We start from the raw sequence: 25443 nt of genomic DNA on the forward strand, positions 1-25443 counted from the left end.
ATAACTCGACGGAGAGGGAAGACGAAAGAGCGGAGAAGGTGGCCACACGAGACAGACATGCCTTGATACCACATTGAAGGAGACCCCAAGTTTGTGAGGCCTCGAACCAGTCCGACCTCTTCGGCATGTCCTCGGTGGACGAGAAAAGAGCCAACCACGAAGGCCGGCCGCCCTCCATGAGCATCAATAGGGCCCTTGCCAGTTCCCTGATTCGAAGTAGATCATCGGGGTCCGTCCAGTTACCTTGCCATTACCACCCCAAACGATCGGTCAGTGCCGTCCAAAGTCCCAGACGCGATATTGGAGGTGGTGTGGTACCGCTGAAGCGCTGTCGCGTGGATCCCATGGTACGGTAACGGTATTCGATGCATGCCCCCATCGCGATGTAAACCGACCCGGTACACCGCTTACTCACGATGAAACAACAATATACACAGATTTTGGTTGTCGCTAGCACACACAGGCCTTGTACCCATGATTGATAATACAGTGATTGATGGTATGATACCTGGTATTGCAGAAATCCATTTCAACCGAACCCGTTCGGACGAGGCCACCGTACTTAATGTTTTTCCCTCCCCTAAAATTGTCGTCATCTTTCTCTTCCTCTACGTCACTTTTCCATTCCTCCCATTCCCTTCCTCTTTCTCTCCGCAGCGACCTGCGCAAGCCACGCCCAATAGTTAGTTGTGAGCTCGCCACTCCCTTTTGACCATCGCGCGCTTTGGTGATGTCTGCCGCAGTTGCTCCCAGCGTGTCGACTCTATCGAAAACCATGCCCTCCATGGACTCGAAAAAAATTGCCAGAGAAGGTTCGTATCTTGACCTTGTGTGAGGGAGGCCGGTGTGAATATTTCGCGTTCCAGTCAAACTCTCGGCACCCGCCCAGCCTAGCCCTGTATAAGTGTGTGTGGTCGCATCAAATTTCTCTTCCCCCACCCCAACACCTACTGCCCTCTCCCCTACGCGCCCAGTTGTATCGGTTGGACGGTCGGGTTAGGGATCTTGATCGACATATATGGTCACGGTCGCACTGCGCGTCCCAGTCACGGGAGAGAGGGAGAGAGAAAAAAAAAAGTTGTGTTCGCTCTCGCGCCACTGCGAGTAGTCAGTGGAGTCAGACAATACAGTCCTTCCCGACTCCTCTGATCACTACCTCTGGGTCCCTCGTCATTGTCAATCTTCATTCGCTTATGCCCCCTCCCCTGCTGGATTGGTAATACGCCACCCTGGGAGCTGCCCATACTTTTTGCGAAATACCCTTCTGCCGTTGGAATGATCTCACAGCTGGCGTCATCGATCCTCCATCAACCTTCTTCATCAACTCCCTACATCGGTCCCCATCATGAAGGCCCCTCGTACTCGTCGCACCGGTACCTTTTTGCGCTGTTGCCTCAATGTTCGACCATTGTTCATGCTGACCATTATTTCCCAACAGACTCGCAGGCCGTGTCTTCTGACGCCAAAGAGCAAAGGTCGGATGTAGACGCTTCCACCTCGCTGGCGCCGCCTCCACGCCCTGCTGCCACTACTGCGAGCGATACTCCCGACTATTTCAATTCTGTCCACAACCCATTCTCGCTGGAGCCCAATCCGTTTGAACAATCCTTTGGTACTGGCAATTCGGCGGAAACGCCTGGCAAGTCGCTCCTGCCTCCCGTGGCTGCCCTCACCTCGCCCGCTCTGCCTGGTGCGTCGTCTGGTGGAGGTTACAACTGGTCCAACTCGCTGCGCTCGGGACCGCTTAGCCCGGCCATGCTTCCTGGTCCCACTGGCTCAAACGACTATTTCGACAGCATCGGCCGAGGATTCCCAACACCGAACGAGTCATCGCTACGAACAGGATTGACCCCCGGCGGCGGGGGATCAATGTTCCCGGCCCCCAGCCCTAATTCACAGGCTCTCCTTCAACAGCTGCAAAGCGGCGGTGCTACACCATCGACCATTGAGTTTCACCGGACTGCGCTGGCCGCAAAGAAGAATTCTGGGAATGGGGCAAACTCAAATGCAAATGAACCAGAACCGACATCTAACCCGAACATGGACGGAAAGTCTCAGCCTACGACGACAGACTTTACTCAACATGACGCGGCCGACGCCGCCAATGGTCTCTTCATGCTGGCCAAAGGTGGCCAAGCGAACAACATGCCCATGAATCAAGTTCCTAATGCGCACAACGAGGCGCGAACATCCGCAGCCCGACGTGTATCGCAGAATACCAACGGAGGTATGAGTCGTGAAATGAGTGGCGATGGCTCGGAGCAAGACCTAGCCAAGCCCGCCTCGAAGGGCAAGGGCAAGAAGAACCCTCCCAAGGCCAATGCGGCCAATAACCGCCGCAAGGCAGATGAGCCGGCCAAGGGACCGAACAAGAAGGTTAAAATGTCGGAAACTCCATCAGATGACTCGGAGGACGAAGATATGAAAAACTCCAACATGGACCCCAAGAAAATGACAGACGAAGAAAAGCGGCGGAATTTCCTGGAACGGAATCGGTATGCTTCTGTCAACTCCCTCAATCAAATCTTTCTGTTGTTCTAACTTGACCCAAGGGTTGCTGCTTTGAAATGTCGTCAACGGAAAAAGCAATGGCTGGCCAATCTCCAAGCCAAGGTTGAGCTTTTCACCACTGAGAATGATGCTCTCACCGCCACGGTGACTCAGCTGCGTGAGGAAATTGTCAACTTGAAAACACTCCTCTTGGCTCACAAAGATTGTCCCGTCTCCCAAGCTCAGGGGCTTGGCCCTCTGATGATGAATGGCATGGCCACTGGCTTTGACCCGCACGGGTATGGTATGCCCGGTCAGATGGGCATGCCACCCGGTGGCCCAATTCCTGCACAGGGCATGCGGCGAGCTTGAAGGTGAGAGGGACCGGGAACACGCGACCAAATTCCATTTCGCGTCCAAGGTCTTGCAGCTCCTGTCAAAATCCGATTTCTCCCCTCATACCAGGAGAGTATCCTCTCAGACTGCCCTGCACGGGATGCAGTGAACCCGGTCCATCTTCTCTCCTCTCGATGAGACATCATCTGCTTGCTTGTCTCTTGAAATTCCCTCACTTTTCTCCTTGGCCCTATGCTCAACTCTGACCAGGTTGAGCTGGGATAAACCCCCTGACACAGCATGGTTATAATGATCAGCACGATTCAGGAGCCTGACGACGTTACTCCTTCCTGAGCCTGTAACGGACTGGGCTCCAACACGCATTCTTGGTAGGCGTGATCATGGCGGCGTCTGTGAAAATTCTCCCTCGTTGGCTTCTTTGGCTCCCCTTACCTTGGCCACAGTGCAAGCTATCTGCACGCGCGCAGGCCCTACTTTCCTGACGCTGTATTTTCTACTTCTTTCCCCACCCTCACGCTTTCTAATGTTTTTGTTCCGTTTACTCATGCTCTGGTTTTATGGGTCTCAGAGTATTTTTTTGGGAGTTTTTTCCATTGCTTGTTTGATGTTTGGTTGGTCCCTGGGGTGCAACGTTCCTTTACTTCGATTTGGGTTGTTCTCTGTCTACATACATGATTTTCTAGGCGGGCGTTAAGAGGCGGGTGAATGTTGTTTTCCTGTTGGATTGGCCACCTCTAGTAAGGTTCCTTAGCCTTCAAATGAAAGCGAGCCTCACATAAAGAATATCCTCCTGAAGAAGTAGGCAATCCAAGTATCGACAATAGAATGGCCACAAACCTGGCAGCTGAAGGGCATTCCAGTTGGTAGTAGTATACCTCCGAAGGCAGTAGTATGTGTCAAGTGGCTTGTCTTGTGTTCCACTTTCCCGTGGCGGCTTGCCCATCCATCACCGCACCGAACCGCGCCGGGATAATGTTTGGCGGCGATAAGCTTGATAAGGAGACGCGACTGCTCCGAGCTACACCATCGCCAGCGCACTAATTAGCAACGAGTCTGTCAATCAACTTTGCTCCGCAATAGAGCTTTCCCCAAGGTCATGAAAACATTCCTGTCGAAGCTTGTTGCATCGTCTGCTTAGGAGTCGGGCCGACTCTTCGGGCTCGGAAGAGCATCCCCGCCGGAGGTTTACAGATTTCCGGATCTTGTCGCATCATTCCCTTCGTCCAAGTTTCTGTGGTGGAGCTTTCCCCATACCCAATCTTTGGCGCTTTCACTGAAATAAACATCTGTGGTCAACCCGCTCTGGTACTGCCACCTTGAAGGAGGCAGGGAAGGAGAATGTCGACGTCGAACCGCCCGAATTCACGCCCGCGCCGCATCGACGATGCCCTCTCCCAACTCGTCGACTCGCTGCTCCCCGAGATTCCAATCACCTCGCTGCCCCAAGAACACGGATACCCAAATGAAGGATTAGCCATCGCGGCCGCTGAGGAAAAGCGTCATCGGGCCTATCTGGAACGCGCCTGGCAAATACTGGAATCGAACCCGAACGGCGCAGCAGACCCAAGCTCGCTGAGCGGCCGTCGCGGTAGCATTGCTGTTGACGACGTGAATCACGCACCAGATTTGATAAAGCGCAAGCTGAGACGTGAAAATGCTAGCCCCGAGAAGATCGTACGTTTTTCAAATCTTTACACACGTCTTCTTACGCAGCCCGTGCTCTCGCAAAAATGGGGGATCTTGTTCTTGCTCTACAAGCTCGGCGAGGCGGACGAGGATCGGCCGGCTGAGTCCAGCCGTAGCCCATTGTTAGACGATGGAAAAATGCAAAACATGATGGGTCGAGGGCTGGAACGTTCACAGCGCGATACGGTCGTGGATTCGGAGGATGATGAGGAGGGGCCAGCTGTCGGTTCGTCCGCATCACAAATACCGCGCGCATCCCGTGAGACTCAACCGCCGCAGCGTCCACGGTCTCTTCGAATGGATTTGGAACGCTCCGTTGAGCGAGCAAGTGCTGGTCAGGCGAGCCAGTATGAAACTGGAGACGAGGGCGAAGGCGCGATATCACCGACAGAGACGCCAGTCAATGCCAATCGACCGAATGAAGTGACCGAACAAGGGCTTCTGCGAGATTTACCTTTCAACTTGCAGGGGCTGTCATCGACAAATGTTCAATTTCAATCGCACTCTGTCTTGAAGTTACCGTCTAACCTGCCAGCTCCGCTAGTCTCGCTTTTGAACGCTTTGGCTGAGCCGTGCCTGCTTTATAGGGAATTAGCAGGATTTGTAGAAGCCTCGGACGGTGGCCTTGTCAATCAAAGTCTCAGGGCCGCTATTGCAAATGAATTGCGTTCCTACTTAGGCTTGGTCGCCACGCTGGAGGCGGAGATTCGACAGGCATTGACTGCGCTCAGCAATGCAACAGTGACACCACCACGAAAGGGGCTCGTGACATTGAAAAGATGTGTTGTGTGGACACGGGATGCAACAATGGCGCTGAGACTAATGAGTTTGATTGTGGAGGAAGCTCGAGGTAAATTGACTTGCCGATTGATGGCCCTGTTTCTAGCTAACCTTTCGAGCTAGATAAGAAGGGAGGCCAGTTGATTTCTCTCATTCACGGCTTTTCAACGTCTCATGGAGACCCTTTTGTCTGCGCTTTCGCCGAGAAGCTTCTGGTGCACGTCACTCGGCCTTTCTACGATATGCTCCGGTTGTGGATTTATGATGGCGAATTATCCGACCCATACAGGGAGTTCTTTGTGGCTGAATCGGATCTGCGAGCCACCATTGATCCCAGACGTACAGCGACCAGCGTTTGGGAGGACAAATACAAGCTGAATGACGATCTGATCCCCTCCATCATCACGCAAGAATTTGCCAAAAAGGTCTTCCTTATTGGAAAGTCCCTCAACTTCATCCGCTACGGTTGTGGAGACTCCGAGTGGGTAGAGGCCTATTCTAAGCAAGCATCCAAGGAATTGAGCTACGGAGACACAGCCACTCTGGAGACTTCCATCGACGAGGCATATAAAACTACCATGGCACGTTTGATCCACCTGATGGACGACAAGTTCAAGCTTTACGATCATCTGCGGGCTCTCAAAAAATATCTCTTATTGGGACAAGGTGACTTCATCGCTCTTCTCATGGAGTCGCTCGCATCCAATTTGGACCGCCCTGCAAACTCGCAGTACCGCCACACGCTCACGGCACAGCTCGAGCACGCAATTCGGGCTTCCAACGCGCAATTTGACTCGCCCGACGTGCTTCGTCGGCTGGATGCGCGTATGCTTGAGCTAAGCCATGGTGAAATTGGCTGGGACTGCTTCACTCTGGAATACAAAATCGATGCCCCTGTGGATGTGGTCATCACGCCATGGGGCTCAACACAATACCTCAAGGTGTTCAACTTTCTCTGGCGTGTCAAGCGTGTTGAATTTGCCCTCAACAGTACCTGGCGTCGCTGCATGACTGGTGCACGAGGAGTACTAGGTAGCGTCGATGACAAAGTTGGACCCGACTGGAAACGTGCGCGCTGCGTCATCGCCGAGATGATTCATTTTGTGTGTCAGCTGCAATACTATATTCTCTTCGAGGTGATTGAATCCAGTTGGGATCAGCTACAAGCTGAAGTCTCAAAACCGGGATGCACACTTGACGACCTCATCGAAGCTCACACCAAGTATCTGAACTCGGTTACCCACAAGGGCTTGCTAGGCTCCGCATCATCTTCGAGACATGGTGCCTCCACTTCTGCCTCGAAACAACCTGAAGAAAGCTTCCTGAGTCAGCTTCACCATATCCTCAAGATCATGCTCTCGTACAAGGACGCTGTGGACGGACTCTACTCTTTCTCGGTCGCGGAGTTTACCCGTCGTCAGGAACTGAGTGCCAAAATCGAAACCCGCACGGCGCAGGGTCGCTGGGGGTTAACCGATCGGGATATGCTCGCTCGTCCAACGAACAGCCGGACTGGCGTCTCCATGGAATCAACACCCGACATGCGGCCCACAAGCGTTGGACCCGAGGGACTCGACACGCCTTATTCATTGTCAGCCCAAGATCTCGCCGCTGATGACAACATGCTTGTCTCGCTGAGAGTACGGCTGCGCGATCTGTCCGCAGAGTTCAAATCACGTCTGACCACCTTACTCAGTGACCTATCATATCAGCCGGATGTGGATATGCGCTTCCTTGCGGTTGTGATGAACTTCAATGACGTTTACAAGACCACGAGAAGGAGACCTAGACCAACCCAGGGCACTCGGGACAGGGACAAGGATAGAGAGCGCGAGCGCGCAAAGCGTAAGGCCGCCGCAAATAATGCAGCAATGAATTCCGGCACCAACTCGGGCACAGAGTCGCATGTGTCGAGGGAGATGCGGCGAGAGCGAAGCGCCGGTGGTCCTCAGTGATCTTCCATCTTGCAAATGGTACCGGACAAGGCGCCTGAAGTTAGTCTGCCGGATGAAGCTGTCTGTGCTTGAGGACTTAGATGTGTATAAGCTATAACGTGAAATGAATTTTTGTCTACACATTTCGCCGCAATACCATAATACAAAATCTCGCATTACAGTCCAGATCCGAGCTCGTCTTGCCTCACAGGCCATGGGACTTGCAGTTTTAACAACGGCAGGCGATAAGCCAAGTTTGACACTTATCTTCACGTGCGTATGGAATGGCAGAAAAAAAGTTCCATTCCGCCCGCGATCAGCAGCTGCCTACCAGTCTGGAGATTTTTTATGACTAGAGGTACAATTGTATATGATCCTGGCAATTGACGTCTCGAGTTACGCTTAAGTCATTCTCCAACCTGACGGTTTTGAATCTTTGGGACGAACCGGACGCAGCCATGGCCAAGGACAGCTCGATGGTCGGCGCAAAGTCAAAGCAATCCAAACATGCCGCGGATGACTTGAGCGACGTTGAGATGAACCAACCAATTCCGACCGAAAGGAAGTCCAAATCAGATTCCAAGGACAAGAAAAAGCGCAAGAAGTCATCCGCCGACGCTGAAGATGAAGTGACAAGTCAAAAAAAGCGCCGACACAGTACCGAGGACAAACAGGACAAAGATGAAAACCCGAAGAAAAAGAAGAAGCGTGTGTCCTTTGGACCCGGTACGAAGACCAGGGATGCCGACAGCGATAGTGACAGTCCTGCGGACGACGAGGCGGACGACGAGCATGACGACAAGGATAGCTCCGAGCCCGTGAAAAATGCCGACTCCGAAGCCAAGGAAGCCGAAGATGTGGAGAACAAAGTGATTGAGGAAATGAAGAAGCGCAAACGGGAAAAAAAGAAGGCGCGCAAGACGGCCAGCGCTTCTGCTACCCCATCCTCCTCTGCGTCTTCGGCTCAGATTCACGAGACCCCCATACTGGGCTACCTGAGCTGGTACTACCGCGATCGTGCGTCCTGGAAGTTCCAGAAGAATCGCGAAACACACCTTCTCAAACACCTTTACTCAATTGAAGATGTGCCCGTCCAATACAATGTCCCCCTCTTGACATATCTGCAAGGGCTCAAAGGAGACGCTGCTAAGAAACGGTTGAGCGACGGCGCAGTGGCAGTTCTCAAGGAAGACAGTGCCGATGTTGCTACCGAGTATCAAGATGCCGTGACTGAGTTTCGGTCGGCGCTTCCCGGCGGCGGAGATGCGCTGAACGTGGCCGAATCAAGAGATGGGCTTGATGTGGAGGCAAACAAGCGTCTTCGTAGGAGAGAAAGAGCGGAGCTGGTGTTTTTCGCGATCACTGGAGAACTGTTTGATCGTGAAGAAGTGACCCGCAAGCAGAAAGAGATTGCTCGGGCCGAGGCACAAAAGATGAAGAAGAGGAAGAACCGAACCGTTGTCGTGGACATCTCGAGCAGTGAAAGTGACAGTGATAACGAGAAGACTGCTCGAACCAACAAGGTCAAGGCCAAGGCAGAGAGCAGCGACGACTATACCAGCAGCAGTGGAAGTGACAGTGATGAAAGCACCAGCAGCAGTGGCAGTGACTCGTCGAGCAGCGAAAGCGACAGTGCGGAGACCCCTAAGAAAAAGCCTGCGCCGGATACGCCTGCCTCTGGGAAGGGCACCCGCGTGCGAAAAGGCTCTTCATCGACAGTCAAGGAGCCTGCTCCTGCCGCCCCTAGCAAGAACAAGAAGAAGCAAAAGCGCAAGCTGCGTACCACGCAGATTGAAATTTCGAGCAGTGAAAGTGATAGCGACTGAGTGGTTTCCCACCGGCCATGTTCCACTCGGCTTCCCACTTGACAATTTTGGCATGGCGTTGTCCATTTATGATGTGCTTGCAATGCTCTGCTTGTGGTCCTTACTATATCTATCCCATGATGATGTCTCATACCCAAAATTCCCACAAATGAGTGTTCATACTGCATACAACTGCCCGATATGAGAATTGGTCTGCGCAATATCAGCCACGAAGAGAAATCTTATCGGTATTCGTCTTCACATTTACCACCTAATTCATCCTGCCGTCCGAAACCGTGGAAATAGTTGTCTAGACAAATGAATATGCTAGAATGTATCAGAGCAATTCTGCCATCCACGGTATACCTTGTAGCAGGTAGAATGAGTTTAGCCAAGGTATATTACGGAAAATACGGGTTACTTCACACTAGAGAATGATGGTTTAGGTCAGTTGGGCTAGTAGTTAGATGGCATATTCTACATCGGCGATGAACCACCATCTAGATGGGCGAGGGCGGTGAAGGACGGCCAAGCTCAAGCTCGAGCTTCGGCCTGGGCAGGCACCGCCGGCACGCGTCACTGCTCGTTGCACCTCTCATCTACCTCTTTCACCTCCATCAGCTTATCCGTCAACTTCTGATTCTTTCGTATTGTGATACACTAGATTGTTCTTGCCGTCACCATGTCCGGTATGTCCTCTTCTGGGTCTTGATCCTGCTCAGACCGGGTCAGCTTCGATCATCGGCCACCGTCTAACCTTCAATCTTTCTCCGCAAACAGGAAGCGCAGGCTACGATAGACATATCACCATCTTCTCCGATCAAGGTCGCTTGTACCAAGTCGGTACGTCTTGCCTCCGCCCCTACTCACTTAGACTCCTGCGATGATGGATTGCGAGGTGCTCCTGACCACCACTGCGGACGCTGTTCTTGCTGACCGATTGGTCCCGCATTCACCAGAATATGCCTTCAAGGCCATCACCGCGGCGAACATCACCTCGATCGGTGTGAGGGGGAAAGACTGCGCCATCGTTGTTTCGCAGAAGAAGGTCGCTGTAAGTCCAACGGAGCCGAATTGGAATCGCCTGTCTCCCTCCATGCAATCGGGCTGTCTCGAAAAGCTAATTCTCCTCTCCGTGACAACAGGATAAACTCATCGACCCGTCCTCCGTTTCACATGTCTTCAAGATCTCCTCCTCAGTGGGCTGTGTCATGACCGGATCCATTGCCGATGCTCGTGCCTATGTCGATCGTGCCCGTGGAGAGGCTGCCGAATTTAAGTACAAGTTTGGCTATGAGATGCCGTGTGATGTCTTGGCGAAACGACTGGCCAATATCAACCAGGTTTACACACAACGGGTGAGTCCCTGAGCAGACAATTGTCTGGCGGTCCTGTGATGAGGATGATCTTGGTCGGCCTTCCCCCTTGGATCCTGCTTTGGCTGACTGGTGAACCCCTTTACCTACGCAACAGGCCTACATGCGACCACTCGGTGTGGCCATGACCTTGATTTCGGTGGATGACGAGAAAGGCCCCCAAGTCTACAAGTGCGACCCGGCGGGTTACTACGTCGGATACAAGGCGACTTCCTCAGGCCCGAAGCAACAGGAAGCGCAGAACTACCTGGAAAAGAAGCTGAAGAACAAGGAGGCCGCGCCTGGAAACTGGGAGGAGGTGGTGGAGCTGGGTATCACGGCGCTGAGCAATGTGCTCAGTGTGGACTTCAAGAAGCATGAACTGGAAGTTGGTATCGTGGGCGGTCCCCGTACAGACGGCAGCGGTGGCACCACCACGGAATTCCGGGCTTTGACGGAGGAGGAGATTGACGACCGGCTCCAGGCCATAGCAGAGAAGGATTAAGTGAGCGGATTATATGTAGGGACGTTGACACCGTCCGGGTCTCTGTCCAGGCGATGATCATGAAGTGAAATTTGTTGCACCCATCCAACTACTCCTTGAATGACGTATTCGTGTGCTAGGGTCCTGGCCTTGCGCAATTCGCCGTCTGTCCTCGCATTGCGAGTTCAAAGAAATAGATCAAATACCGTGACGGGCCCTGACGCGGCTTGAGCGATGCCAGACTGGACCTTTCTGCTGGGTAACTGCCGCTTCCAGTCTTGCTGGCCCGGTTTGGCCTACCGTGCGTGGGATCCTCTCCTGTAGCCACACCTCACATATGTGATGCTGTGGTGCCCGTCTGTCCATCGTAGTCAATGACTGGCCTGACCATGCCGGTCGTATCCCGTCATCGACACGGTCCCGACCGAATCATCGAGTCCACCGCGATCCGTGAACAGGAATGCATACCAGCCATCTGGCGGAACTCAAGGTCTGGCCGTTGTTTGGTCGGAGAGGACTCTGGATCCTTTGCGTGACACATCAGCCAAAGGACATGCCTGGCTCTCCGGGCAGGGCGCTCTCGGCAAGGAGAGTTGCTGCAGTTCTCAGCTGGCAACCCTGCAGGCGGGCAGCTGTGCCGGCGCCGCGAAGTGGACTCTTTTCCTCTCGTGGCTCAGCACCGCCGTGGCTTGAATGGGATTCGTTTTCGATGCGACAATCTTTTGTGCCTATTCCCCTCCCCCCACTCTCCACTCTGACATGCTTTGAAAAGATTGTCTGCTTGAGGTTTCTTTTATTTCTTTTTGTTTTTTCTTCTGTTGGGGGTTTGTGCATAAATCGCGCTAGTTTCAAGGGAACATGGATGATGTGACTACCGGCTTTCGTACAGGGTTGTCATCGATTATTTTGTCTCTTTGGACTGCGTCTTGACTACTACGGTGGTAGTTTTTTTTTTGAGTTCCTAATTCCCTCGTTTCAGTCTGATGGGCGACGAAGTGTGCGTCTACCTTTTCTGTTGGACATTGCTGCGATCATACGGAGTACGGAGTACCGAGTAGCGAGGACGAGTATAGTCCTTGTCTTCCCTTGTCGAAAACTCCACTGCCGAATACAGCTGGCATGCGGGATTGCATCAATTGCTGTCTACAGTTTACAGTTGCACTATTAGCCTTCTTCTGCTGTTTTTTTGGTCAAAGTTTTTTTTTTTTAAAAAAAAAATTTCCACTTTGAGTTTCTTTTCCTTTTCTCTTCAATCCTGGCTTTCTCCAGCCTCGGTTCCATCCGAGACGGAATAGATTGTACGTTATTGATAAAAACACCGAGTCGGTACCTTTAGTGAGGTACCGACGGAATGAGAGGAGTCAGCTCCCTCGTCTGCTACCGTGCGTGGCAGAGGCACGTCAGACTTTCCAGCAAAGATTAAAATCAAAATTCACAAATATCAAAAAAGAAATCTTATTTCTATATTGCACGTTCGATGCACGTTGCGCCAAATGCTCCCCCTTTGTCAGTTGCAGGGCGCTTCTCCTGATAGATGATATTGACTGACGAATTGGACCGTGATTGGAGGATGATTTTGATGAGAGAATCAAAGACTGTGTAACGTGCAACGACGACCGGGGCAGATGGGGGGGGGGGGGACCCTTCGAGTGAAAATAGATGGAGAGTGTATCATATGAGAACTTCCCGCTCTACATAGTTGGTGGATTGGACCCTGTTGATGGTATTGGTATCCTTAGAATATGAGAGGACTTGAATACTTTGATATGGATTTCAAATACCAGATGATACACTGGCAAAAGTGACAAAGTAGATCCATTTGCATCCCAGAAAACTTAGATATTTCGGTCTTTTTTTTTCAGTTTGATATCATGAGGGACGCCTTTGAATTGAAAGTGAAATCCCCACGTATTCGTTATTCATGTTTGGTCGAGCTGTCAGTCCTTGACTCATGACTACTACTCCTATACTGTACATTGTAGGATGTGTTTTCTGTGCATCTTTCAGTCCTCGGAGGGTCCGCATGGGTGATGTACCGGTATAGACTGGTAGTCTGTACATCATTCATCCACCATCCACTGCATCTAAATTCGGATACAAGTCCGTGAGGGTCCCTGGGGCCCAGCAGGGACCATCCTCGGCGTCTGTGAGCTGAAAAAGAAGCAGCCGATCTCAGTCCAGCGGGGCTGAGAAGATTCCGGGTTTTCCGCCGTCGATTGGTTCAGCTGGGGATGTACCGCTGACGATCCGCTTTAACGTGCGGCCCCACCGTCGCAGTCGAATCACGTCCGTTGCTTGACGCCCACGAAAAAAAAAATCATCAAAAAAGAAATTGAAAAATCATGAAACCAGGCACAGAGGAGAGAGAAGAAGAGAGAGGAGAAAGGGAACAAGGTTCATGTTTGATTGTCATGCATCCATCTGGCATCGGTCGTTGCCAGATTCGAGTGGATTCTCCAAGGCGAGCACTGGACTCTCCCCTACCCTGCGTTCGATGAGGGTCGGTGCATCTTTAGCGTTCCTGCATAGAGGGCCCTTCCGGGCCATCATTGGTTCGAGCAGACTCGTTCATCCTTACTCCGAGGGTGGGTTTCTGGGAACCGTGATGCTTGTCGTGGTTCTTGGCCTAGTTGGGCAGGCTCTCAGGTTGTCGATGGGTCCATGATGGAATGGAGGAGTGACGACAGAACGAGTGTCGGAGAGAGATCAGAGAAGCTCAGGTTATTCAGGTCAACATGATAGAGATTTTTTTCTTTTCTTTTTGGATTAATTTGGTTTCTGCCTTTTTCCCCCCTCCCCCTTTGGAATTTCTTCAAGGTCGATTGTGTGATTAAATAAATCTCTCATGCCATCGCCTCTTGAGTCGTCTCATTCTCAATCGTCAATCGCGAAAAAACCCCCATCTTTTTGTGAAATCTTTCGTCAATCCTCTCCTTCTTGTTCTTCTGTCTTCTTCGACTCGACAAAACCTTGTCAGAAAGACAGTCGGAGACCTATTTGTTCAAGTCTGCATTCAACACTTACATCATACCGGACGGCAATTCATCCCAGGATTCCAGCCCGTCGTGGACAATATCTAGACGCAATTGCAACGGACATTCTTACAAATGGCCGACGGACGTGAGTTCTCCTCAACAGCCCCCCCCCCCCCCCAAGTACCACTTCCGATATACCCAGAATCTCTATGGAGCCGTCTACGATGTACATTGCCCATGCAAGACAACAAAAGAAAAAATCCATTCTGACAATGCCATTACATTCGGAACACAGTCAATCAAGCCCGCGCAGTGCGCATCGCCGAGCTCATGAACGACTACCGAACCCTGTTGATTCACATCTCTCAGCAACAAGCACAACCATCCCCCGCCGAGTCGCAAGAGCTAGGATACACCGTGCTTCGGGAATGTCATCAGGCCACCCAGCGTCTCCTGGCAGCCAACTTTCATCCCAACCCAGGATCAGGAAATGGGAATGCGGAGACTGAAAAAGCAGAGCTTCAAAGGTGTGTACCGGGTGGCGGAATTCGCATTGCGCATATTTCCTTCTCTCTCTCTCTTTCTCTCTCTCTCTCTCTTTCTCTCTCTCTCTCTCTTTCTCTCTCTCTCTCTTTTTTTTCTTTTCCTTATTCAATTCATATACTAATATACGGCTGCACTTGGCTTGGGACAGAGTCATTATCGACAGTAGTGCACGTCGATTCCAAGCGCACAAAATCTATCTACGCGTGGCCGCGGTGCAGAGATGGATCACTGCGCGGACCAATATTCTCCACGGTCAACCGCCTTCTCCGGCCTTACAACCGGCGTTGAAGAACGCACAGGCGACGTTGCAGGGTGAACTGGCTCGGATCACGGACCAGTATATCGTGGCTGATCTTCGGGCTGCGGATGTGCGCGCCGGCTATTGGCTTGGGGATGACCCGTCCTTGGAAACGATTCTTCGATACATCCAGGCGGGAAGTCGCTAGGAAGGATGAATGAATGGCAAACTAGGAGGTGTGGGTATTTTATGAGGTATATGGGATGTACGATTGATGTTTTGCGGCCACCATAATATTTCGAGGAGGGGAGTTTCATGACAAAGGAACTCGTGGAGAGACGGGGGCAAGACGCAGGTCGTTGAGCCTTCCTGTTTCACCAGACCTCGAGATCCAGAAGAGGGGAGGGGGGAACACAAAAGACCATCTAATGCGGTGGATGACTTGGATCGGGTGCGAGGCGATTGATCACGTCGAGCATGGCGATGACTGGATCTCTCTATGACTTGATGGGATGGGGAGGGGGTGATGTTTTAGGGCTTGAATTTTGTTCTACTTTGATCCCTTTCGTTCTTCATTTCTGTTTTTTCTTTTCGATGTGATTGATCTATATCCTGTGTGTGTACAATTTTCCAAACCATCAACCATTGTTTGTTGGCATGTCTTTGTGACTTTGGTTATTTTGGAGTCTCTACGTATTGAGAGCCATCGTATTTTCTGTATTTGGATTCGGCGAGGAGAACAGAAAATTCGGAAATCCATATTGTAATTATAAATGACGGTGTCATGAGTAGCGATCTTGATTCGGGATGGTTGTCTTGAGGCCTCTGGGTTTTCCCGACTGGGACCTTTGGGATTGTGGGACCTTTGGGATTGAACTACCCTATTGGCTCAAATAGAGTATAGGGTCGTCCATCCTCAGACGGGCCAAGCGAGCTTCTACATAGTGCTGCTGTATCGTGTATGTACCTCGCCAGGAGCTTCTCCGACGCCAATTCTCCAGGAAGGGATTGGACATGCCGATTGGTGGTACCGGGTGGATCACGACCCAGACGCCCGGGTCCCCCTGGTCGACATACCAGCTGAGGAGCGGGGGCCCCGTCAGGACCATCTCGGGTCGTGGGTGGAGAATGAAAGATGGTCATCCCGCATGATGATGATAATGATAATGACGATCATGGTATCTGCGCCGTGAGTTTGATCCATTATACAGTCAATACTGGACATTGGACACTGAAAGCTGGACACACTAGCAACATCAGATCCATCATCAACCTGCTCCAGGACCAATTCTGACTTGTTCGGTTCCAACCTCCTACCAGTTTGTAGTAGAATGTGCGCGAGTTGGATCATCCAGGGCCAGCGTCAATCTTGCCGAGGGAGCTCTAGAGAATGATAACTCAGCCCGGGGCGGTCGCTCCCGCCTAGAGCACGGATCTGTGGGGCGCAGAGATCTGTCTCGCAAAGACAAAGGATGAAGATCCAGCCGGGCACTCTTCACTCTGATTACAAAACGTGGGGGCAGGGTAGGCACGGACGGTATGTGGCTTTTTCGAGTGGCACATCTTCTACGAAGAGAGGTCTTGGAATACTGACCCCAACCCTTCGGTTCTAGCCAGAGAAGGTCGAGTGGCGAATATTTGACAATAGTCCTGGTAGGGCGCAACGATCTCTCCAGTTTCTCCAGTCCAGCTCCATGCAGACAGCAGATGCCTGGAGTAAGTCGGGTGGAGACGGCGTCTCCCGATGCACCGAGTTCATCCGTGGCTCATAAGTAGACTCGTAGAATTTTCTCAAAGGGCGGGACAGCCAGAAGAGAAACCACAACGAGTAAACTTACCTATCACCCGCTTGACTGGTTGTGGTGATCGATTCAACCCCCGGTCCTGCCTCCTGAGTGGCCTTGGGGAGCGGAACATAGTGGAACTTGAATCCTCAATATACGCGCTAGGGTTGATGAAGTGACACGTTTGGGACTGGTCACCTCTCTTTTTGACCTGAAATCCTCAACCCATACTGTTGACAGAGCACGTGATCAACAGTCCTGAACATTCCCCGTGTCAGGTTCTCGGCACGTGCCCAATGTCGTTAAAATGCACATGACTCGATAAAATCCATCATCCATCATCTCCCCTGGGTAGATAACCTAATCACATACTGGCCCGAGGGCTCCAACCACATATATTCATACATACGGACCATCCATTCCAGGTCTGGTTGCCTTAAGATCCCTGCCCGTAATCTTATTGGAGAATAAAAGTACCCAGAGGAAAAGGGCCTCCTTTCCAACCCTCGGGTGGAGTTCACTCGAAAAGCAATCTTTTGGTCGCTCAAATGACTTTGCACAAGCAATCGGCCTTTGATGGAAATCTTTCTTGCACATCGAATCCCATTTCGCTCGAGATAAGTGCGGGGGGACCCACAAGGGAGGCATGTCAAATTCACACTCGTGATCCATTTATATATACATGCCGAGTCGGAGGAGATCTGATTGAACACCACGCTTCGCTCGACAAGTGTGGGTAAGGTATCATGTTATCCGTCTCAGATGATCGCATTGCAGATGACTCGACCAAAGTTTGGCGGCCACCCCAGCACCTTACTTGACCCTTTCACATTCCAGGCTCGTATGTGGTAGGTAGGTGTCGCCCTCCAGGCAGAGTAGATTGCTGAGTCACGACCGCCCCTCAAGATCTGCAGCGGGCATGACTGAGAATTCTGGTGACACAAGTGACCCCGCGCAGGTGGGAATGTCACGCTGGGCCGGAAGACCTCCGAGTTGCGGCAGACACCGAGAATCCTGCCCTATAAAAGTGCAGTGTCGGTGGGCGATTGAGTGGTCCTCCAGATTGGTGGTCATTGTATAGACCAGACTTTTGACCCATCTTGACCTTCTCCTTCATTTGGGTGCATGTTTGAGTCTACCTGATCTACTTGTCAAGTATATTTCTCTCGACACAGCCCAGATCATCATTGTGGTGTCGCCCTGCAAGGTTCGAGTCTGTTGAGACGAAAACAGCGACATTCGATCCCGTGATTCCACTTCTGAGAGTGGATCAGCCACGGGCCACGGGACACAGCCACTGCAACTCAGCCACGGGTACCCCCCACCTCTGCATCAGGCCAATGACGTCGTGAGGGGCGTCGCAATTTGCTGAAACTGACAGGTACACAGTCCCACTCATTGTTAGGCTGCGACATTAGGTATCGGGGTTCCTTCCTTCATTTATTGACCCTAACATCTACGATCAGCGGAGAGCACCGATCACTCCTATTGACTCTTCGAACCACTGCAAAGTCGCACGACCAACCTGACAGGCCTTGAACTGCATCAGCCAGTCCCGTCTGCAACACATCCTTGCCATTTGCTCTATTATTCTTACTCTATTGACCTATTGGAAAGGCCCTCAACACACCACGGATCCGCTCGCTCGTGAAAACCACAATCTTCCAATCAACATTGAACGAGGCACAAAATGTCGGCAGGATTGAAAAGTATCGCCTACTTTGTTAACTGGGTATGTGTAAAACACCATCCCCGAGGCCTTTGATAACATGCTTTCCCTCGGAGACGTGTCCTTCCTCACATTCGCAGAACACTTGAGATTCGATTTTCCTCGCGATCTTGGTTCGTCCCAAAGAACATTGGACCTTACTGATCATCCATCATGGACAGGCTATCTACGGGCGCAACTACAACCCGCAAGATCTCCCTGCCGGAAAATTGACACACGTGCTGTATTCCTTTGCCAACATTCACCCAGAGACCGGAGAGGTGTTCGTACCCCCCCCTCCCCCTCATATTATGTCTCGCTTTTTGGACGATGAATTACTGAAGCTAACGGACTGTTGATCGTTCAAGGTACTTGACCGATAGCTGGTCTGACGTCGAGAAGCACTATGCGGGCGACTCGTGGAACGACACCGGCAACAACGTCTACGGTTGTATCAAGCAGCTGTTCCTGCTCAAAAAGAAGCATCGTCAATTAAAGGTTCTGCTGTCGATTGGTGGCTGGACATATTCTGCCAATTTTGCTGGTCCGGCGAGCACACCTGCTGGCCGTGCCAGATTTGCCGAATCGGCCACTCGTTTGGTCCTTGACCTTGGATTAGATGGTAATTTTACACACCACGTCTCGGAGATCCAGAAAGAGGTTCACTGCTGACTGATCATTCTCTCCACAGGAATCGACATTGATTGGGAGTATCCGCAAGGTACGTGCATCCTGTCGGAACGAAGGCTCGTGCTTTCCATCAACGTGTGAATCTGACAGTAGTATTTCTAGATGAGACACAAGCACTCAATCTGGTCGAGTTGCTGCGAGCGTGTCGTCATGTGAGTAATATCGTGTTGAGCTTTCTTGATTTACCACATCGCGGCCTGAATACAGCGACTGACGGGGAAAATTCTTAGAATCTGGACACTGCCGCTGGTCCGCATCGCAAGTTCTATCTATCCATCGCCTGTCCTGCAGGCCCCAATAACTTCAACAAACTCAAGTTGCACGAGATGACCCCGCTACTGGATTTCTACAACCTCATGGCCTACGACTATGCGGGCAGTTGGGACCGAGTCGCTGGTCACCAAGCCAATCTCTACCCCTCGAGGTCGAATCCAGCCTCGACCCCCTTTTCCACCATTGCTGCTCTAGATCACTATATCGGTGTGGGCGGCGTGCCTCCCAATAAAATGATCCTGGGCATGCCATTGTATGGACGAGCCTTTGAGGGAACCGATGGTCCAGGAACACCATATAGCGGCGTCGGGCCGGGCAGCTGGGAGAACGGAGTCTGGGACTACAAGGCTCTGCCACGGCCAGGCGCCACCGAGCATCTGGACACAGAAGCCGATGCGTCGTGGAGCTATGATCCTGCTTCGCGGACCATGGTCTCGTACGACACCGTCGTGATGAGCGAGCGAAAGGCGGCCTTTGTAAAGTACCGACAGCTGGGGGGAGGAATGTGGTGGGAGAGCAGCGGAGATAAAGGTGGCAAGGACGCTAACCCGGCCCAGGGCAGTTTGATCGGCACCTTTGTCGATGGGATTGGAGGGGTCACTGCACTCGACGGGATCGAGAATGCGCTGGATTACCCGGAGAGCAAGTATGATAATCTGCGGGCTGGGTTCCCGGGTCAGTAGCCGTGGACGGGGTTCCAGATACATAGGACTGTCGCCTGCAGTATAAAGATCCGTGAATCTTGTTACACTGGGAGCGAGGGCTTGCCATGGTTCCACAGATTGTACAACACATTCATATCACCATACCAGACTCGGTTATTTCTCCTAGGTACCAGACTGGGTCTACTGCAGCGGCAACAGTTGTTGTTGCTCTTGCTCTTGCTCGATACCCGTACATGTGTAAACGTGTCATGCATTGCAGGAGATCTATGCTTACGTCGAGACTCCAGAAAAAGTGACTTGGAAAATTGTTTTTATTCACAGCAGTCAAGGTCCTGAAAGAGGTGCCTGTCAACCGTTCCATCTATCGCGAGGGTCCCGTAACTCATATCAAAGACAAGTGAAACCATATGCCCCCAAATCAGACCAGAGAAACCTCTTGATTAGACAGAGTCCATTTACTTGGACTCGTCGAAGACGTAGGTGAGGTGGCACTTGCCGCAGTACTGACGGTTGTGCATGGCAGCCATGAAGACACCGGCACCGCACTGAAAAAGGGGAAAAAGATTAATTGTTAGTTATTTTGTTGCAACCCAGCCACACATTCATCTCGAGAGATAATATGGTAGCGGGGGTGAGATAAACAAACGTACCTCGGGAGCGGGGCACTCGCGGCGCAGACGCTCGATCTTGCCATCACCGTCGACCTTGTAGTACTTGAGGATGGCGAGCTTGGTCTTCTTGTGCTTGTGCTTGATCTTCTTGGGGGTGGTGTAGACCTTCTTCTTGCGCTTCTTACCACCACCACGCAGGCGGAGCACGAGGTGCAGGGTGGACTCCTTCTGGATGTTGTAGTCCGAAAGAGTACGGCCGTCCTCAAGCTGCTTGCCAGCGAAGATCAGACGCTGCTGGTCTGGGGGAATGCCCTCCTTGTCTGTGCAAGTGGAATGAATCGTTAGCCTCTTGTGCGAGTCGTGAAGTTTTAAATGCGGTCAAGACAAGTGTCGCTCTTACCCTGGATCTTGGACTTGACATTGTCGATAGTGTCGGATGACTCCACCTCAAGGGTGATAGTCTTACCCGTGAGGGTCTTGACGAAGATCTGCATCTTGATGAAGGCCTATCGGTCTTGGATGTTAGCGAATCGCGGGTTCAAAAATGATACCGGCGCCGAACGAGGTGAATCAAGTCAGATCATGGTCGCAGAGGGGTTGCGATCACAGTCTGGCAAGGTTTGACCACTCTGGCGCATCAATTTCACAAGCAAACGTACCTCGACAAGTTGTCTTCCTTAACCTTGCAAGAAGAGAAAGAATCACTGTGGGTGGGACTCGGCTGAATGTTAAAATCGTTGTGTGATCACGTGCGGCGACGGGGTGCTACATGGGGACTAGCGCAGTCCACACGGGGCATTGATTTACCGACACCGAGTGTGAAAAAGGGACCGACTTACGTGATACATGCTCTTGTGGCCTTGCGGCCTTGAAGCCAAGACTTTTTAGGATGAACCTGGGAGCCTGATGGCCTGAACGGATCTCGAGCCTGAGGCAGAAAAGACACCAGCTCCCGGCAACCAAAATTCCGCTAGTGCAGACCCATCAGGCTGCGAAGCTAAAAGTCGAGCGGAGCTGGAATTGAATACTGTAGTAGAGGCGCCCTTCCCCCGGCCATTTGTATTGTCTATACAGGGATATCGCCATGGTGACTATTCTAGGAAGCTCTTTATCCCCTGCTCTTATCTGAGGTAACTAGAACACTCCTCACCGTAGGAGCGCAGAGCCCTTGCAGGGCAAGCGAGGGACGCATACAGCAGGACTGGGTCAGGCACCGCCAGAGGGTTGAATTCAGAGCGTGGATCTGGGCCTGACGGGAGCTCCAGAGATGGTGTCAATCGTTTGCAAGTGGGCAGGAGTGGGCCCGATCCTGTCGTCACATCGTCATGGGCATCATCAGGTTATTATCGGAATCGTCACAATAACCCAGCGGGCGGCTCGTTTCCCAGACTCCCAGCTGAGCGCGTTGCCATGCCAACACGCGGCTTGTTGATGTGAACCGTGGGCATACTTGAGGTACCGTAGATCGCAGATGTGGTTGTAGGGCCCGCTTCAAGGTCCGGATCTAAACACTTATTGAGTTTACTTCCTACCCTGTTCTTGAATTTCTTCATCTTCACCCACAAAGAAAAGGAAGAAGAAGAAGAAGAGTCACAGATCATCGAATCTGATCACCCATCATTCAAGTATTACGTGTGGGCTTGACTTGACTCGCAGCTCCACCAAATTTAGCGAAGAAGAAGAGACGAGAAACGCCCCAAGCTCCATCTCATAGACCACTGAAACTCTCCCCAAACTTGAGACTCTAGCGTCGCATCGTTCCTCTTTCGTCTTTCTTGATTTAGCTGTCGCGTCTGGTTGATTTGTTCACACACTAACACCGTGACAGGGCCGTGATCACCGAGAGGCTGGACAGCCATGATTTCCACCAACTCGACATCGCTGCGACCCGGTCACCACCGCCGTCAGCTCTCGAACCCAGCACACTTTGAGGCAGCCATTGTGCCACTCCCCATGTCCAGAATGACCGCCCGACGCACGCATCGTCGCGGACAGACCGTGGATTATGGCTCGTATGGTCAACAGATGCCCACACCTGTTGACCGACGACAGGCACCGAAAACGGCGCCGGAGCTTCGAGACTACTTTAACGCAAAATCAACAGGACTTCACCCTCAGACGAGAACGTCACAACAGTTCTCCGGCTACATGTCGCGTCCAGAGCAATCCTTCATGTCTCGTGGACCTTCGATGCAGCATCCAAACTACCAGTATCAATCATCTCCCATGTGGTCTCATGACGAATTGCAAGAGTTCTACACAGAGTCTGCCGCGTCAAGTTCTCGTGCCACCACAGTTGCACCGGCTCTATCCAGGTCCGCCAGCGACAGCTCCGAAAATAATGCGCCAGTCCCCAGCGCTCTCCATCACATGCGCCACGAGCGTAATGTTGCAACGATGCAGAGGGAACCGGCCATGGGTCACCCTCGGATGGCGCAGACGCTCTGTGTTCAACCAGATGTTGTCTCGTCGAAGATGAACCCATACCTTTCTTGTAAGAACCTTTGGCCCTGATTGCTTCAACCAACAAGCCCATCTGAGTCAATAAAACTAATCCTCTGGGCCAGACACTTCCCCTCTCACCCCCGAATCTACCCCGATGAAGGGATCTTTTGATTTTTCCATGTATAGCAACGAGTACACCCCCACGAAGTCCCAAAGTTTCTCGATTCCCCGTACCCCAGTCAGCGCAGAAATGCAAAGAGCCCAGTCATTCCAAGGTGCATCCTTGGGAAGCCCAGTCCAGTTGAAGCATCGTATCCCGTCTCCCGCCGACTCGCCCTCGATCGATTTTGCCGAGTTGGCCAGCATGCACTCCCCCATCCCATCAGGTCTACCGGAAAACAGCGACATCCGTTCCATGGCGGGTCGTCAAGATCGCGCCGAGTCGGTCGAGTCATCGCTCATGCCCTCCGGATCGGATATGGAAGCCGAACCGATCGACGACTTCGATCTCGACGCCCGTGTCAAGGCATCCGTCCGAGAGACGGGGGTCTCCAACGACGAGATCAACAAGTATATCTCCGGTCCCGACCCCAAGGACGGCAAATGGGTCTGTTTGTGGCACGACTGCGGCAACTGTCGCTTTGGCCGCAAGGAGAACATTCGATCACACGTCCAGACCCATCTCGATGACCGTCCGTACAAGTGCGACGTGTGCGAGAAGAAGTTTGTCCGCGGCCACGATCTGAAGCGCCATTTGAAGACCCATACGGGTAAGAAGCCGTTCGCCTGTCGTTGCGGCGCTAGTTTCGCTCGTCAAGATGCCCTCACTCGTCACCGCCAGCGCGATATGTGCGTGGGAGGATACAATGGCCACACTCTCAAGACGACTCGTCGTGGCCGCCCGCCCAAGAAGAACCGTCCTGATCTGGAATCTCGTCAAACCAAGTCGACCCGTACCCGTCAACGCATGGCTCTCAAATCCGAGAGCTTCACGCCCATCAAGATTGAAAGTGAAATCGCTCAAGAGTCCCCCGTGTTTGTGTCGCCCAGCTATGGATCATCCCACAGCATTTCATCGTTCACGCCGCCAACCTCCCCCGGTGCCAGTCGGAGTCGAGTCCCATCGCCGTTGCCGTCCACGAGCGCATTCCCTACCGAATTCGACGATGATATCCTCCCGCCTCTGCCGTCTCCGCAGATGGCGCACCAGACCCGATATGCTGCGGCCAACGCCCCATTCGTGTCGGGGGTGGCCGGTCTCGCGACGTCCCAGGAGTACTTTTACAACGATCCGTCTCTTTCGTCTCCGCACGACATGTCTTCGCCCCACAGCGGGCCCACGTTATCTGAATCCTCGATGGGTTCGGAGATGGATTTCTTCATGACGCAAGATCCGACGGAGCATGTCCAGGAGGAATTTGGCAACATCATCTCCACGCAAGCGCTGTCCAGTTTTTCGAATTCATACCCCTTTGTCGACTCATCGGATTTCCCCACCGCGTCATTCTACACGGATATGCCCGAGAAGACTTTCCCGGCTCTCCACTCTCTAGATGACCCATCCTTTGACCCAATCGACTCGCTTTCGAACGAGTTCCTCGTGGACCCTTGAGCCAACCGGACAGCGACCTACCTTGATGTCTCCTCTTTTCTCGCATATATGATCACCCAAAAATACGCACAACCTGGACGATGCGATGCGGCCATTCACTCCCTTCTCTTCCCCGGCGCAATCTCGCGATGACACGATATGACCATGTACAATCTGACGACGTACAATGACTGCAGCGATTGCACTTTCTCTGACATACCTTTCAACTGGACTTTCCCTCTTGGTCCCTCCCTGGAGCGCTCTCGATGCTCTCCTTTCTTGCACATTGGCATTTTTAGCGCATATGACACTCTTTGGCTGACTACCTGATCTCGGGTCGACGGTCTCGAACACTTTAGAACTCTTTTTTTGGGGGGGTTGTCCGTTTTGCTTGTTGTCCTGCTGCCTTACCGCCCTGTTCTGCCCTGCTATTCCTGTTCCATCTGGTCTTCTTTCATTTTTTGTATTTTTCTCTTCTTTCCCTCTCTTTCCGAACAAGGTGTTTCCCTCTTTTCTTCACAGTGCTTAGACCACTGCTTTCGGGACTATTTGAATTGTTGAATTGCCTTTGGCAATTTTCGCTCTATTCCCCATTTTTTCTTCTTCTATAATTCTATGTCACTCTTCTGTTTGTTTATTGTTCTTCCCGTCATTCAATATGTACTTGGTGAATTCCAATTGAATCCTTCGCCTTGAGCTTCGTGCGGGCTATCTGCCACGGTGCTGGTCTTGGCATGCGTAGAGATCCACGTCTTTGTTGATGGATTGATTTCGGTCCTGAATCCTACGAGCTCCCTATGTGCAAATCCTCTCTTCTCAGGTGACCTCCCGCCTGGCAACGTACGTAGATTCCTTCCAGTGTTCCGGGGGTATGCTTTCCTCCGCGGTCCGATTTGGTCGGACGGAAAGGGCTAGAGCCTCTCTCCCCATGTTGTTCCTCTCTTTGCACGCTGTAGGATGGATCGAAGCACAGTATTTTCACACCATCAATCGCTCCATGGCGCCCCCGACGCTGGAATCTCGACC

The 25443-nt window shown here is 52.1% G+C and overlaps 8 protein-coding genes across 8 annotated transcripts; 7 read left to right on the forward strand and 1 right to left on the reverse strand.

Annotated features, from left to right (window-relative positions):
• Positions 1 to 1345: 1345 nt before the first annotated feature.
• Positions 1346 to 2862, forward strand: POX_b03027 (uncharacterized protein; the record flags this gene model as incomplete). Its single annotated transcript, XM_050111932.1, has 3 exons — positions 1346 to 1373; positions 1439 to 2495; positions 2553 to 2862. 3 exons carry the CDS (start codon positions 1346 to 1348, stop codon positions 2860 to 2862), a joined length of 1395 nt encoding a protein of 464 aa, XP_049972278.1.
• Positions 2863 to 4185: 1323 nt separating this feature from the next.
• On the forward strand, positions 4186 to 7268 carry POX_b03028 (Spindle pole body component alp6; the record flags this gene model as incomplete). Its single annotated transcript, XM_050111933.1, has 2 exons — positions 4186 to 5383; positions 5437 to 7268. 2 exons carry the CDS (start codon positions 4186 to 4188, stop codon positions 7266 to 7268), a joined length of 3030 nt encoding a protein of 1009 aa, XP_049972279.1.
• A 437-nt stretch (positions 7269 to 7705) lies between these two features.
• POX_b03029 (uncharacterized protein) lies at positions 7706 to 9073 on the forward strand (the record flags this gene model as incomplete). The annotated part of the gene is made up of 1 exon (XM_050111934.1): positions 7706 to 9073. The coding sequence occupies one exon, from the start codon at positions 7706 to 7708 to the stop codon at positions 9071 to 9073; it is 1368 nt and encodes a 455-aa protein (XP_049972280.1).
• A 661-nt stretch (positions 9074 to 9734) lies between these two features.
• On the forward strand, positions 9735 to 10912 carry POX_b03030 (putative proteasome subunit alpha type-1; the record flags this gene model as incomplete). Its single annotated transcript, XM_050111935.1, has 5 exons — positions 9735 to 9741; positions 9833 to 9895; positions 10012 to 10106; positions 10198 to 10410; positions 10526 to 10912. 5 exons carry the CDS (start codon positions 9735 to 9737, stop codon positions 10910 to 10912), a joined length of 765 nt encoding a protein of 254 aa, XP_049972281.1.
• Positions 10913 to 13998: 3086 nt separating this feature from the next.
• Positions 13999 to 14858, forward strand: POX_b03031 (uncharacterized protein; the record flags this gene model as incomplete). The annotated part of the gene is made up of 3 exons (XM_050111936.1): positions 13999 to 14011; positions 14162 to 14393; positions 14561 to 14858. 3 exons carry the CDS (start codon positions 13999 to 14001, stop codon positions 14856 to 14858), a joined length of 543 nt encoding a protein of 180 aa, XP_049972282.1.
• Positions 14859 to 18124: 3266 nt separating this feature from the next.
• POX_b03032 (Endochitinase B) lies at positions 18125 to 19788 on the forward strand (the record flags this gene model as incomplete). The annotated part of the gene is made up of 6 exons (XM_050111937.1): positions 18125 to 18166; positions 18325 to 18425; positions 18511 to 18764; positions 18834 to 18863; positions 18935 to 18984; positions 19063 to 19788. The coding sequence occupies 6 exons, from the start codon at positions 18125 to 18127 to the stop codon at positions 19786 to 19788; spliced, it is 1203 nt and encodes a 400-aa protein (XP_049972283.1).
• Positions 19789 to 20225: 437 nt separating this feature from the next.
• POX_b03033 (Ubiquitin-40S ribosomal protein S27a) lies at positions 20226 to 20875 on the reverse strand (the record flags this gene model as incomplete). Its single annotated transcript, XM_050111938.1, has 3 exons — positions 20226 to 20315; positions 20421 to 20701; positions 20782 to 20875. The coding sequence occupies 3 exons, from the start codon at positions 20873 to 20875 to the stop codon at positions 20226 to 20228; spliced, it is 465 nt and encodes a 154-aa protein (XP_049972284.1).
• Positions 20876 to 22238: 1363 nt separating this feature from the next.
• POX_b03034 (uncharacterized protein) lies at positions 22239 to 24438 on the forward strand (the record flags this gene model as incomplete). Its single annotated transcript, XM_050111939.1, has 2 exons — positions 22239 to 22875; positions 22949 to 24438. The coding sequence occupies 2 exons, from the start codon at positions 22239 to 22241 to the stop codon at positions 24436 to 24438; spliced, it is 2127 nt and encodes a 708-aa protein (XP_049972285.1).
• Between the last annotated feature and the right edge of the window lie 1005 nt (positions 24439 to 25443).

This window comes from Penicillium oxalicum, chromosome II (genome assembly GCF_001723175.1).
Source record: "Penicillium oxalicum strain HP7-1 chromosome II, whole genome shotgun sequence".
Lineage (NCBI taxonomy): Eukaryota > Fungi > Ascomycota > Eurotiomycetes > Eurotiales > Aspergillaceae > Penicillium > Penicillium oxalicum.